Raw genomic sequence first — 14,838 nt, 5'->3', positions numbered from 1 at the left:
AGTTTCAAATACAAGGAGCTTATGCCGTGCAGGAAGCTTAAACATTCAGCGTGGCCCTCCTGTCTCGTTAATAACTCTCTGAATTTCCATCAGATGGCACACTTAGGAATTGGATCTCTGACTGGCCGAGCAGACCAGCTGGGTCAAGGGGAAGTAAGGAAAACTGAGAGCCCTTTAAGCGCAAAGGTTGTGACATGGCCGCTCGCGGAATTGTCAACACCTGTTCCCTCTCGGCGGCTTACCTGCGTGGGATTTTCAAGTTAATGAAATACTCTGCTTTCCAGTTCACAGTTTTTAAAAGAATTATAAAACTCAAGCCATAATTAACATCCTATTTCATCCCAAAGTCACTTCGTATTAGAGTCATTTGCAAAGCTTCGGGTATGAGGATGCCGTGACCTCATTCATGGGACCTGAATAGTCTGCTCGTGTCAAATCTGGACAAATTGTTTCATTTAATGAGGCATCTTTTCCAGAGTCTTAGGTTTAAGGGATCCACTGGCGATCACATGTCGCAGGTGGTGGCAGCCACGGACACGTCCCTGCTTTGATTTTGCATGTCCCCGCCCCGGCCGGTGGAGGGTGGCTTAGCGCCCTCCCTGCATGTCCTCCCCGCCACGTTTTCAGGACGCGTCCCTGGCACGCGTCCACCTCCCCTGAGCTTGCGTGTCAGTGTTTTCTGGGTGCTGGGAGGGAGGGAGGGAGGGAGGGCGCCCGTCCTGACCTCTGTTTCTGCCGCAGGTGTCTGTGTTTGATGACAGCAGCCTCGCTGGGGCCCGGCGGGGGAGTGCCTACCTTTCCCACGCTGTAAGGCGCTCTCTGTGTTTCCAGAGTTCTCTCCCGCCTGCTGCATGACCCGGGGCGGGCGGCTCGCTCAGCACACGGTTCCGGCCCTGCGACGGAGCTGGGCTGAGTGACAGGGCGGAAACCCTGTCCCGTCTCAACCTTCCATTGTGTAGTCAGGGTGACGGGTCATGTGAGTCACACGGAGCTTGTGGCTGTCAGTTTCGTGTCCTCACTCGTCCGTTTATACCGCGGTCAGAGGGGAAAGACACCCCCCCCCCCGGGATTAAGCTCCATCGGTTCTCTCCTGGCGACACACTAGCAGGACGTAGGCAGCGAAGGGGCTGGTCTTACTAGAGGGAGGCCCAGGAGAGGCGGACAGGCCACCGATTACATCCACCTCTGGATGGTCGAGGAAGATGAACCAACTCGAAGACTGAGAACATAACACACAGATGTTATGTCCTTTGTTGTTGTTGTTTTATTTTGGCTTCCCACCTCTTCCAAGGACTGGAAAGGGTGTCGCAACCAAGGATTGGTAGTTGCACGAGAAATACTTGTTGAAGGAAAAAGAAACAAAAAACAACCACTGAGTGAGAGAATGAATGGTCAAGCTTGGCTACGTCATACATTTAGCTAGATCATCCGATTCTATCATTTTTATTTATTTATTTTTACATTTCTCCAATCACCGGGACTCTGATCAAGTTACCAGTCTGACTGTTCTCTTTGGAGTGTAATTTTTATGACTCTTCACTCTGATCATTAGTTGACACTGCATTCATTTTCGTGGACATCTGTCTAAACGTTTCTCTATTTTCTATTGCATAACTTTTTGTGTGTGTGTGGATATAGTGGAGTCCACTGTATTAACTCTTTCCCCTTACCCCCAGTTCTTACATATGTTTGTAGGCCATTTAAAAAGTGCATAGGCCTAATGGATGGAATAGCTGTAACTCAGAGGTGATGGATAAATGCAGCGCAGTGTTTTCTTCTGTCCGACGAGAGACGGCACACTGATTCTTTAGGAGAATGGCACTCTCCCAAGCGCTGAGTTTTCTGGTGACCCGAGCTGAAGAACTTGTGGTGTCTGGCAGGATGTGTGTCTCGTAGAGTCTCTTTAAAGATTGCCTCTGTGGCTGGATCTTTGGGGGGCGGCCGACCTTGGCCTTCAGGGTGCAGGTGCCGGCACTGCTGGCTGCTCTCCGTGAAGCAGGATCCTTCTGTGTCTTCAGCCGCCCGGCGGACTTTCCCGGGAGGAGAGGCCTGAGCGGAGCTCAGGAAGTGAAAGGTCTCCTCCTCCGGGCAACACAGATTCCCAAAACAGGGCCACAGACCCCTGGCGTCAAGCCGTGCGGGTGAAATAAGAAAGACTAGAAAGAAATCCTTTCTCCGCCCAGCGGTGCCCGGCCACACGCTGTTTGAAGGCACTCAGCACGTGTTTGTTGGCTAAAAATTGGACTTAACACTGAGCCCTGGGTGAAACCCCTCGGAAGAGATCTTGGGGGTGTCACCTCTGTTGTCGGCGGCGGCGAAGCAGCAGGCTGAGTGGGGAGGGTGGCTCCCCGGGCTCCCGGTTCCCCCATCTCACCCCAGCCCCACAGTCTCTCTCCAAGGGGTTAGATAGCCAGGTCCTCATGTCCAGGAACGGGGCTTGGGGGCGGAGCTTCCCCAGGCTGCCCGCCCAGCTAGGTGTGGCCACTGATAATGACACACAGGTGAGCAAGCTTGGGGCTCCCTCCTGCCCCGAGCAGGGAGTGCCGGGGCCTCAGAGCCCAGACTGTCCTCCAGCCCGCACAGACAGTCTTGCTCTCGGAAGTCCTTTCTTTTCTCCGTTCTCCCAAGAGGTTAGCCTCCATCCACCACAGTGTGTCTCCAGTTAGGTGACCTCGTTATCTTTAGATGCCGAAATGAGATTGGCGGGTTTTTGAAGGTGTAGCTGTTTTGCTCGGAAACCTTTCTGTGTGACCCCCTCCGTGCCGTCATTACGCTGTGTGTGCGTGCCGTCGGGAGGAATCCTGACTTCCTGGGACAGGGCTTAGTTGTTTGGACACACCAGGAAGCGGTCACCCCTGCCGTCCCCGATCAGGAGCCATGAACGTTGTTTCCGGCACAAAACTGAAATGGGGGGGGGGGAGCCCACCACGCGTTCCCTTGTGTAAATCCTCAGTGCCTCTGCGTGGTCAGGGGACTCACTTCCATGTCACAGGTGACAAGCTAAGTCATTTAGCCAAGATTTCATGGCTGGTAACGGACGGAGCCTGGGCCAGAACTCAGTTTTTTTCACCTTTACCTCAGCCCCCGCCTGAGCCACACTGACCCCCAAACACAAGCAGCTCCATGGTGGCGTGCGGACCGTAGCGATGTGGGCGGGAAACGTTTCCTGCGTGATCGGGTCGGGTCGGAGGCTCAGAGACAGTTTCTGACTGAGCAGTTGGAGGAACTTGGGTCGGCAATGAGCCCTATTAACACCGTCTGTTATCTGCACCCGAAGCCGGGACCCACGGCAGGATACGGTAGGATTTGTCCACAGGGGGAGGTCTCCTCTCTCTCGTATCAGCAGACGCAGAGGCGCGGCTGTTCTGCTGTCAGACGCCACTGTGAGGCGTTTTCCGTCGTTTCGCACAGGATAGCTAGCAGCTCCTACGCCTCAGTTGGTCATGGTTCTCACTCAGGGTTGTCTGTACGTCCAAGGCAGCGTCCTGCACGTGAGTGTCACTGTGCAGTGAATGCTTATTAGATAAAGGAGTGGGTATAGGTAGGCTGGAGCTGGCGAACCTGCTCATCTTGACCAAGGCTGTTTCTAGTCTCAAACACTGAAACTTTTTCATTCAACAAGTATTTGGGGGGAGTGCACGCTGTGTGCCAGCCCTTATCCAGCCCCTGGGGACTCCGCAGGGAGCTGAAATAAATGCAGACCCCACCCTCGGGGAATTACACTCTGGAGGGACAAACAGGCGAATGAAGAGATAGGATTTAAGACGACAGGGACGACCCAAGGCTCGGTGGCCACTGTCATTGGCTGTAGGGATAATGCCTGCGGGTGTCCCTGTGGGTCCCCGGTGCTGGGACAGGGAGGCTCCCCAGCAGGGCTGCTCCTGTGGCATGCCATTCCTGCTGGACACTGTGGTCCCAACCAGTGCTGGGACCCTGCCTCCCCACCACCAGCCCCACGCTGCAGTGCCCAAGAGGAAAGTAAGAATTTAAAAAGAAAGGGAGGGAGGGAGGGAGGGAGGGAGGGAGGGAGGGAGGGAGGGAGGGAGAAAGGGAAGGAAAAAGGAAGGAAGGAAGGAAAAAGGAAGGAAGGAAGGAAGGAAGGAAGGAAGGAAGGAAGGAAGGAAGGAAAACGAAACATGAAATATCTCTAAGACGAAGGCAAATGAGAACGCAGATCAAAATTAAGAGGGCGTGGTTTCCAAGTAAATCAGTTGTCAGTGTTTTCTTTCCCGGGAGAGAGATTTGTTGCATGAGTGGACAGACTGATGTAGACAGACAGACTGTAACGGGACAGGGAGAGAGCCACGCCTGGTTTTCCTCCGCACCCTCACCTTGACGTGGCTTTCACCTGGGAAGACAGGAGCGAGGCAGAGGTTCCCTCAGCCCGGCATCAGGCCCCTGCCCAGCGATGCGCGCCCCGTGCCGGGCCAGGACGCGGCCCCGGTTCTCACCGTCCTCTCCACAGCGGTGTGGCGCCTCTCTGGGCACCCCCACGGCGTGACTCCACGCCCCAGTTCAAGGACGCTTTGTGACCCTTTCTCCTGACTAACCCAGCGGTCTGTGTCCCTCCGATGTGATGATTTAACATTTCTTATCCTTCGTGGGCATTTGTTTTCCAAGGGGAAGCCCGGGCTCCTTGCTAACTAACCTCTCTCCTCCGCGTTGCATTGCTGTGTGTGCTGACTTCTGAAGGAGTGGAGCCCTGGGTGGGGGCGGGGGGCGGGGGCCTCCACGCTTGCTGCATCTCTGCTAACCCTGTCCCTCTGTTTCTGCCTCCCTGCGGCCCACCGGGCGCTGCGGGCAGCCCTCGGAGCACAGCAGCCACCTCAACTCCAGCTCCCGGGCCTCTTCCAGAGCCAGCTCAGCGCGGGCCAGCCCAGTGGTGAGTGAGCCTCTCTCTGCTGCCTCTGCTCCCCTCCCTCGCCTGTCTGTCCCCCTCTCCATGGTGCAGGCCAGCCCAGTGGTGAGTGAGCCTCTCTCTGCTGCCTCTGCTCCCCTCCCTCGCCTGTCTGTCCCCCTCTCCACGGTGCAGGCCAGCCCAGTGGTGAGTGAGCCTCTCTCTGCTGCCTCTGCTCCCTCCCTCGCCTGCCTGTCCCCCTCCCCACGGTGCAGGCCAGCCCAGTGGTGAGTGAGCCTCTCTCTGCTGCCTCTGCTCCCTCCCTCGCCTGCCTGTCCCCCTCCCCACGGTGCAGGCCAGCCCAGTGGTGAGTGAGCCTCTCTCTGCTGCCTCTGCTCCCCTCCCTCGCCTGTCTGTCCCCCTCTCCACAGTGCAGGCCAGCCCAGTGGTGAGTGAGCCTCTCTCTGCTGCCTCTGCTCCCCTCCCTCACCTGTCTGTCCCCCTCTCCACAGTGCAGGCCAGCCCAGTGGTGAGTGAGCCTCTCTCTGCTGCCTCTGCTCCCCTCCCTCACCTGTCTGTCCCCCTCCCCACGGTGCAGGCCAGCCCAGTGGTGAGTGAGCCTCTCTCTGCTGCCTCTGCTCCCCTCCCTCGCCTGTCTGTCCCCCTCCCCACGGTGCAGGCCAGCCCAGTGGTGAGTGAGCCTCTCTCTGCTGCCTCTGCTCCCCTCCCTCACCTGTCTGTCCCCCTCTCCACAGTGCAGGCCAGCCCAGTGGTGAGTGTGCCTCTCTCTGCTGCCCCTGCTCCCTCCCTCACCTGCCTGTCCCCCTCCCCACGGTGCAGGCCAGCCCAGTGGTGAGTGAGCCTCTCTCTGCTGCCCCTGCTCCCTCCCTCGCCTGTCTGTCCCCCTCCCCACGGTGCAGGCCAGCCCAGTGGTGAGTGTGCCTCTCTCTGCTGCCCCTGCTCCCTCCCTCGCCTGCCTGTCCCCCTCCCCACGGTGCAGGCCAGCCCAGTGGTGAGTGAGCCTCTCTCTGCTGCCTCTGCTCCCTCCCTCGCCTGCCTGTCCCCCTCCCCACGGTGCAGGCCAGCCCAGTGGTGAGTGAGCTTCTCTCTGCTGCCTCTGCTCCCCTCCCTCACCTGTCTGTCCCCCTCCCCACGGTGCAGGCCAGCCCAGTGGTGAGTGAGCCTCTCTCTGCTGCCTCTGCTCCCTCCCTCGCCTGCCTGCCCCCCTCCCCACGGTGCAGGCCAGCCCAGTGGTGAGTGAGCCTCTCTCTGCTGCCTCTGCTCCCCTCCCTCGCCTGTCTGTCCCCCTCCGCACCCCACAGGGACGCAGGAGCAAGTCGCAAGGCTGCTCCGTGAGCTCTTAGGTCCAGGTGCAAACGCTAACAGAGGAAATGCTGCCGGGTTTGGAATGTTCCTATTCAGGGACGCCACGATTGTGTTGCTGAGTGTCCAGAGGACCGTGTGAGGGGCCGTTACTGCTGGGAGGGGGATCTCACGGGGAGAAGGGAACTTGGAACAGTGTGGGGGGGAAAGGTGGCCACCTGCATCGATGTGTTGTTGTTTCTGATTCAAAAATGGGAAGGATTGACTATTAACATTTCATCTGACGTGTTATCTGTTACTTGGCCCAGAGGGTCTTCAAAACATGGTGTGGGCTTGTCAGTGCTGAGCCATCCTGGTTCTGCTTCATCCCCAACTGTCCCACGGGTTCTCAAAATACAGGGCCCAGCTGTCTAGCCCCTGTTCCTTCAGTCTCACTGCGTGTGTGTGTTTCCTGGGGTCTTTGGAACGTGAGGCAGTGTCATCTCCTGTGATACCTGGTCTCTGGACAATAAAGGATTCGCAGGGCAGTGTTGCCCAAGGGACACATGGGAATGGGGGGCTGGCAGTGACCGGGGGTCAGGAGCTGAGCCACATGTGCACAGCGGAGGATGGCCACACTGGTAAACCCTGGGCCCAGGAGGCAAAGCTGGACAGTGCTGGCCACCTTCTCCACTCCTCGGTCACGGAGAGGCTGGAGCGTGGCTCTTATCTCGGTCCCACGGCCTGCTGGATGCATGGGCAGTGTTCCTGGTGACCCAAGAGAGGCCCGGGAACTGGGCTCTCCGCTGGCACAGATGTGCCCGCTGGGTGCTGGGGACTTGTTTGTTCCTTAAATTAGATCCAGTCTTTTAAAGCCACAACGGTTCCTACCAAATGCAGGCGTCGGCTGCTTCCGGGAGGGCGGCCGCGGTGCCCCCGCCCCTGTGTCCCCGACTCCAAGGCCGAGGCCAGAGCCGATCATCCCTGGGCTTACACCGGTCTGCGCCTGGAAGTGGACAGATGTTCCTCTCTCCACCGTTTACCCGTCGGGGCTGAGAAAACAGACGCTTGCCAAGGCGGCAGGTGTCAGACGGGGGAGCCTCCTTCTCTGTGGAAACGAAGACGGGCCCTCCGTGTAAGCTGCAGACACCAGCACTGTGCCTGGTCACCAGCCCACCCACCTTGTCCTGAAGACCAGCTGGGAGGGCACCAGGGGAAGCTGGCACTCCGCAGGGCGGTGAGGACACGCCTCCGGGTCAGGTGCTCATCACCGGGCAGGAAGAGTGAGGTGCCCAGCTGTTGGGTATCACGTGACTTCAGTTTGAATAACCTGGCACATGGCTTCTTACAGCTATTGCGTAAATGACCGATGGCCGAAGGGCAGTATTTGCGGAATTCCTGCTGACTGCGGTCCACACACCTGCCCGGCTCCATGGTGAGCCTCCTCCCAGTTTGGTCTGTTTCCTGAGTGGTCACCGTGAACTCATCCGTGTGAATCCTTACAACCAGTAGGAATAAACATTCCCCGTGGAAATGGAGAGCCAGTCTTCGTGTGCACGATACTCCCACACTTAGGTTTTGGGAAGAAGTAGAAGTATTCACAGTGGGCCCGAGAGGGCTGTGGCTTTACTTCCAAAGAGCCCTGACCGCCCGCCCCCACCCCCTGCCGAGTCCGCCACCTCTTCTGGCTCACGCGAAGCACGGAATCGGAAAACCTGCAGTTATTTGATGTTTGGGTTTAATTCGAGCACCATGATGAAGTCACAAAATAGCAGCCCAGTCTCATCCGGGGGACAGAAGAGGTCGAAGTGAGATGCAGAGTTCTTTCTTTGTCAGAAGCTTCTAGATTTGCGAACAGTTTGCTCACATAGGATGGGTTTGGCCGATGACCGTAAACAGAGAGGAGAACGTGAAATGTGTCCGATGTCCCCGGGGCCTGAGGACAAGAAGTGGGAGGTCTCCACAAGTGGGGGCTTCCTGAGGTCTGAGCCCCCGGCCTTGGGTGTTGGGTGGGGGAGCCCTTGGGCCCCTCGCCATTCTCAGCCTCTCTCTTTTTCCCTCTGAGTTTGTGGCTGATGACACCTCTGACTGCACTGCCCATGGCTTCACACAGGCTCTGAGTGTTCCCGGCAGGCGGGACCAGCTGGCTTTTGAGCTGATTTTGCTGTTGATTACAGATAATCAGTTCGATCATTGTCCTCCTGAGTCAACTGCTCATTAACAAAGGTCGGCTGATTGTCATGTTGTTGGCACATTTAGGGAGCAAAGGTCAGTATCCTTCAGACTGTGGGGGACGGCCCCACCCCAAGCCCTCAAAGCTAAAGACGCCTCTGGGTGTGGTCCTTAAACCACAAAGCCATCTCTGCAGCGTAGCTCCCCAGGGGATGCGGTGACAGTGGCGCTTGACCATGTCAGGATCAGAAAGCAGCGTCCCTGGCACCTGCACAGTCCAGAGGACAGGGCGGGGCTGGCCCTCTCTTCCACGAGTTACAAAACTCACCGTCCCCTTTCTCTTTTCTGGGTCCTGGGCAGTTAGGCCATCAGAAAGGGGGTGGGTATTTGTATCTGGGGCTTGCTAGACCAACAGGGTATTTGCAGAGGTATCTGGCCTTGTTGATTGGGAAGAAGCCAGGAGAGTTGTGCTCGTACACCCATGGTCCCCCTGCCGGGAAACAGACGCACCAGGCATGGGCAGTGGCCCAGGGTGGTGCCCGGGGGGTGAGTGACCCTCCCAGCCTGGCCTCTCAGAGCAGGAAGGGAGTTGGGAGTTACCGGGTTAAAGTGTCACAGCTCTCATTCCAGGCCAGGAACACCTGGCTGGGCCCCACCCGGAAAGAGGGGATAATGACACACTTAAGAAACACAACAACAGAGGAATCAGGCACTGGCAGGCTGGAGGCAGCGCCGCCCACTGGGGCTCGCGGGAAATGACCCTCGGCCCGGTGACTCATCAGGACTCTGGACCCAGGGGCAGTATGAGTGCGGACAGGGCACAGGGGTGTCGGGAAGGATTTGTGAGTGGGGGCAGGGGCAGCCCCGGGGGGCTCTGCGTGCGGAAGAATGTCGTCGTCGGGTGCCCCAGAGTGTGGGGGAGGGGAGCCCCAGGAAAGAGCAAACGGAGAATCTATGTAAACACAATAAATTAAAATCGACTAAAAAAAAACAAAACAAGAGCAAACGAACCAGAATGAAGGGAAAGAGAGCTTGTCCCTCTTTCAGGAAATAAAGGTGCCTCAACATCCAGAGATGGGAAGCTCGCCCTGTCCCCATGGGCCTCCCCGCCCCGCACTGCAGGAGAGCAGAGGATGGGGCCCGTCTCAGAAGGACGGCCGCTGTCCCACCTCCTCCTCATTTCCTCGATCTACAGACGAACTAGCTGTGTGCTCTTCTCCAGTGAGGCCAGGGTCTCCCCCTTGAGAGGCTGGGGGGTCGTTCACAGCCAGGGTTCATCGAGCACCTAGAATGTTCTAGGCCCTGAGTTACGGTGGTGAGCCAACACCTGTTCCCGCTCTCACGGGCTCACACGGGTGGGGAGACAGCACTCAGCGAGTGGGCGCCTGCAGGTGGGAAACTCAGCAATGTGGGCCCCCAGGGAGGCACGCAGGAAGTCCTGCAGAGCTGGACTCCGGAGGTCAGACAGCCAGGCCTGAACCGACCCAAGCAGAGCCCCCACCCCCACCCCCGGTGAGGCCAACATACCCTGTGTCTCCCAGACCCCCCCGACCCCCACCCCCGGTGAGGTCAACACACCCTGTGTCTCCCAGGCCCCCTCCCACCCCTGAAACCTGCGTTGCTGAAACTTCCATCAGGAACGTCCCGAGTGGAGCCCCCTTCTGGTTGCCCGTGTGAATGCAGGGGACAGTCGGCGAGGGACCGGAATCTCTGGCCAGTGTGAGCTAGCGAACAAAGTCCCTAGCGACTCGTGTTTTTATGTCGTGTGGAGCGGCGGAGGCAGGGACCAGGTGTAAAAAAAACGATCCTTGAATTTTATGAATGCGAGAGTTCAAGGACAAGTCACTTCAGGGTAATGTCAATATTATTGGATTTCAAGCTCAAAACGTCTGCCCTGATGGTCGACACCACTGCTGCGTGTATTTAAAGAAAAATGGCCCTTAAAGAGGGTGTTTCTGAGCCGTGTTCACTATTGTCCATTTGTGTCCTGAGGGGGGACAGGCAGTGACGTTGTTTCTGTGCTCCCATCCCCCATGCGGGGTCTGGGGGACACCATGAGGAAGACAATGGCTTTGCGCCTGGCCCCTCGGCCGGCCGGGGTCTCTCCATGCCCGCAGACCGTATGCGCTCTCTAGGGAAGTAGGCAGGCCAGGTGGCGGTATGGAATTTTAAACCTCGCCAGACGTTAGGGCTCTGTGCGCCTGAGCTGTATAAACTCGCTTACAGGATGTTAGGAGGCCGGAGTTAATCAAATATTTAATGTGCTGCTACTCGAAGCCTTTGGTTTTGAAAGGAAGAGTTGCCACAATGTCAGAGTTTCACAGAAATTGTTTTAGAGGCGACGCTCTGCAGGAGATTGTGTGACAACGGTCTTGGTGTGCCCTCTGTCGGGGGCAGCGAGACAGAACCGTCCCGACCCAGGGCCACCCCGGCATCCCAGAGTAGCCAGTCAGGTCGGTGTGGCACAAACATCAGTAAAAGCAGTAACTCCAGATGTGCATTTTTGCATGGACAGGTGGTGGGGACAGCTAGCTGTCCCTAATGGAATGTACCTGTGCCATATCGCCATATCAGGGAGTGACAAGGGGCACCTGTGGGCCGAGAGTTCTGGAAAGCTCCCACAGGACACGCAGGCTGGCACTGGTCCTCGGGGGACAGTGGCTGAGGGCGTGGGGGAAGGGGAGTGCTCTGGGTGCGGCGGCGGAAGGGAGGCCAGCCTGCCCTCGGGTCGGCTGCCTGGCCTCAGGGATGTGGTCTCTGCTCCCATCGTCTCTCCTGCTCTTAGGACACTAAGGGGACCCGCAGGGGAGAGCAGAGATCTCTTCCTGGAGGCTTGCCTGTGGGCAGGTGGTGAGAGCCTGTGCTTTGGGAGCCAGACCTCTGGTTGAACCTGGGTCTGTTGAGCAGGAGACCTTGAGCTTGGCCGTCCTGAGCGGAGAGCTGGTGTGGAATGGCCTCCTGGTAGAGAGACCGAATATGTCGTCTGAGTCCATTGAGCCCCTCGGTTGGCCGAAGATTGCTCACATTTGGCTGTCGTTTTTACAGTCCGTTCAAGTACCCTCCCTTTGGAGAGGAAGTTGCAGGTGCGAGTCCGGAGGAGAGAAGGTTGCAGGTAGTGAGCCCCTTGGAGGGGGACAGAATGGTGAGGGCCCCCAGCCCCGCGTGGGCCCAGGGTGGACGGTAGTGAGCCCCCTTGGTGGGGGACAGAATGGTGAGGGCCCCCAGCCCCGCGTGGGCCCAGGGTGGACGGTAGTGAGCCCCCTTGGTGGGGGACAGAATGGTGAGGGCCCCCAGCCCCGCATGGGCCCGGGGTGGACGGTAGTGAGCCCCCTTGGTGGGGGACAGAATGGTGAGGGCCCCCAGCCCCGCATGGGCCCAGGGTGGACGGTAGTGAGCCCCTTGGAGGGGGACAGAATGGTGAGGGCCCCCAGCCCCACGTGGGCCCGGGGTGGACGGTAGTGAGCCCCTTGGAGGGGACAGAATGGTGAGGGCCCCCAGCCCCGCATGGGCCCGGGGTGGACGGTAGTGAGCCCCTTGGAGGGGACAGAATGGTGAGGGCCCCCAGCCCCGCATGGGCCCAGGGTGGACGGTAGTGAGCCCCTTGGAGGGGGACAGAATGGTGAGGGCCCCCAGCCCCGCGTGGGCCCGGGGTGGACGGTAGTGAGCCCCTTGGAGGGGACAGAATGGTGAGGGCCCCCAGCCCCGCGTGGGCCCGGGGTGGACGGTAGTGAGCCCCTTGGAGGGGGACAGAATGGTGAGGGCCCCCAGCCCCGCGTGGGCCCGGGGTGGACGGTAGTGAGTCCCCTTGGTGGGGGACAGAATGGTGAGGGCCCCCAGCCCCGCGTGGGCCCGGGGTGGACGGTAGTGAGCCCCCTTGGAGGGGACAGAATGGTGAGGGCCCCCAGCCCCGCGTGGGCCCAGGGTGGACGGTAGTGAGCCCCCTTGGAGGGGACAGAATGGTGAGGGCCCCCAGCCCCGCGTGGGCCCAGGGTGGACGGTAGTGAGCCCCCTTGGAGGGGACAGAATGGTGAGGGCCCCCAGCCCCGCGTGGGCCCGGGGTGGACGGTAGTGAGCCCCCTTGGAGGGGACAGAATGGTGAGGGCCCCCAGCCCCGCGTGGGCCCAGGGTGGACGGTAGTGAGCCCCCTTGGAGGGGACAGAATGGTGAGGGCCCCCAGCCCCGCGTGGGCCCGGGGTGGACGGTAGTGAGCCCCCTTGGTGGGGACAGAATGATGAGGGCCCCAGCCCCTCGTGGGCCCAGGGTGGATGGTAGTGAGCCCCTTGGAGGGGGACAGAATGGTGAGGGCCTCCAGCCCCGCGTGGGCCCGGGGTGGACGGTAGTGAGCCCCCTTGGTGGGGGACAGAATGGTGAGGGCCCCCAGCCCCGCGTGGGCCCGGGGTGGACGGTAGTGAGCCCCTTGGAGGGGGACAGAATGGTGAGGGCCTCCAGCCCCGCGTGGGCCCGGGGTGGACGGTAGTGAGCCTCCTTGGTGGGGGACAGAATGGTGAGGGCCCCCAGCCCCGCGTGGGCCCAGGGTGGACGGTAGTGAGCCCCCTTGGTGGGGGACAGAATGGTGAGGGCCCCCAGCCCCGCGTGGGCCCAGGGTGGACGGTAGTGAGTCCCCTTGGTGGGGGACAGAATGGTGAGGGCCCCCAGCCCCGCGTGGGCCCATGGTGGACGGTAGTGAGCCCCCTTGGTGGGGGACAGAATGGTGAGGGCCCCCAGCCCCACGTGGGCCCAGGGTGGACGGTAGTGAGCCCCCTTGGTGGGGACAGAATGGTGAGGGCCCCCAGCCCCGCGTGGGCCCAGGGTGGACGGTAGTGAGCCCCCTTGGTGGGGGCAGGATGGTGAGGGCCCCCAGCCCCGCGTGGGCCCAGGGTGGAGAGGGCCCCCAGCCCCACATGGGCCCAGGGTGGACGGTAGTGAGTCCCCCTTGGTGGGGGACAGAATGGTGAGGGCCCCCAGCCCCGCGTGGGCCCAGGGTGGACGGTAGTGAGCCCCCTTGGTGGGGACAGAATGGTGAGGGCCCCCAGCCCTGCGTGGGCCCAGGGTGGACATAATACAGGAAGTGGTCTTTACAGGATGTCACCGCCTTGACGTCCCGACTAGCTCTTAGCACCTGCGCCCGTATGGCTACCGCGCAGGTGACGTCACCGTCAACAGTACACACATTCGCTAGGCGCTCTGCCGTGGCCTCGGCCCCAGCTCCGTCAGGCTTTCTCAGCCAGCAGTGGGCCGTCTGTGGGGCATGCGGGCACAGGGGACCACGAGTCCCAGGTCACCAGCGGGGCAGGTGCCCCCTACGTGCGTCGGTGCGTCAGCAGTGGGCTCCCTGGCCAGCCGTTGAAGGGAAGAACCTCTGAGCTGCCAGAGGCAAGTGGAAAAGTGTGCTGAGTGACGGCTGTCCCCACAGAGCTTGTGGAAAGGAGCCCTGCCTGTACCAAAGAAGGCAAACTGAAGGAAAGGAAAGAAAAAGAAAGCTGGCCTTTGCTGGACACCGAGCAGAGAAAGAAGTGGCACTATCGCCAGCGCGGCTCCGTCCCCGAGACCCCCTCCTGGCACGGGGTGTCCCCTGAGTCCACGTTCACGCAGCCTCGGGGCTGCCCTGGGTCTCCCCCCAAGGCTCCTACCTGCCGAAGAGAGGGGACGGGCCTCAGAGGCACAGATGAGAAAAGCCAATTCTTGGGGTTCTGCATTTCACCCAGCCAAGTCTCCTGTACCGCCGGCCCCCACCCCCACCCCCAGCCAGCCTCCCTCCCTCGTCCGGCACTCACCCCCAGGTGCTCAAACCAGAAGTCTCACCTCTGCTCAGTGGCTCGCTGGTGGGAAGCAGAAAAGGTTGCCGTTGGCTCGCTGCTTTCTCCGGCCTCAGGGGCCAAGTTCAGTGAGTGTGGCAGTGAGAACTCCTGGGCTCGCCCCTGGCAGCCCCCGGGACCCCGCGGCGTCCCACTGTCTCTGATCACAGTCACTGCGGAGGGGAAGCAGGGGTGGAGCGTGTTGTCCCCGTTCTGCATGAAAACCGCCCTGCGCACAGCACTGCAGGGACCGTCAAGGCAGCCTGTCCAGACGAGCTCCTCATCCAGTTCCTCCCGTGAGCCTTTTCTCCGCGGTCACCGTGCGGCCTCGGGGGTTGTGGTGCTCCCGTGGAAACTGTCCAAGTTCGAGAAGCCGCCTGGCGGGGTGGCGATGTTCCGCCCGGCTCCCTGGGCGTCTGTGGGCCGGCCGTGTCGCCCCTGCCCCCCAGATCGAAGGTCTCCTGGGCCAAGTGGCTTTTAAATGACAGAGGAAGCTATTGTGTGATTTTATTACCGTCTTGTTCCCTCCCTCCCTCCAGATGGTCTGTTCAGTGCTTATGTTTAATGTGTGCGTTTTCCTTTCCAGGTTGAGGAGAGACCGGAAAAGGACTTCACGGAGAAGGTGAGGAATTTCTGCAAACCTTCAGGCCGTGTCAGTGATAAACCTCGCGGGTCCCCAAGTTTACGGGTGAATCTCACAGGAAAATATGTTGCGTGGGCTTTAGTACAGAG

The 14,838-nt window shown here is 59.9% G+C and overlaps 1 protein-coding gene across 50 annotated transcripts in view; it reads left to right on the top strand.

Moving 5' to 3' along the window:
• Positions 1 to 14,838, top strand: part of LRRFIP1 (LRR binding FLII interacting protein 1) — a 152,919-nt gene that overhangs the window by 96,871 nt on the left and 41,210 nt on the right. For 30 of the 50 annotated variants that reach the window (XM_066232733.1, XM_066232729.1, XM_066232715.1 and 27 more), the window contains 3 exons: positions 742 to 807; positions 4,805 to 4,882; positions 14,693 to 14,728. In XM_066232733.1, coding sequence (XP_066088830.1) covers positions 742 to 807; positions 4,805 to 4,882; positions 14,693 to 14,728 — 180 coding nt within the window. The remainder of the gene's footprint in view (positions 1 to 741; positions 808 to 4,804; positions 4,883 to 14,692; positions 14,729 to 14,838) is intronic. The other 20 variants (XM_066232723.1, XM_066232720.1, XM_066232721.1 and 17 more) reach the window with 2 other exon arrangements.

Source organism: Saccopteryx bilineata, chromosome 5 (assembly GCF_036850765.1).
Source record: "Saccopteryx bilineata isolate mSacBil1 chromosome 5, mSacBil1_pri_phased_curated, whole genome shotgun sequence".
Lineage (NCBI taxonomy): Eukaryota > Metazoa > Chordata > Mammalia > Chiroptera > Emballonuridae > Saccopteryx > Saccopteryx bilineata.
This window is presented reverse-complemented; position numbering and strand designations above follow the sequence as displayed.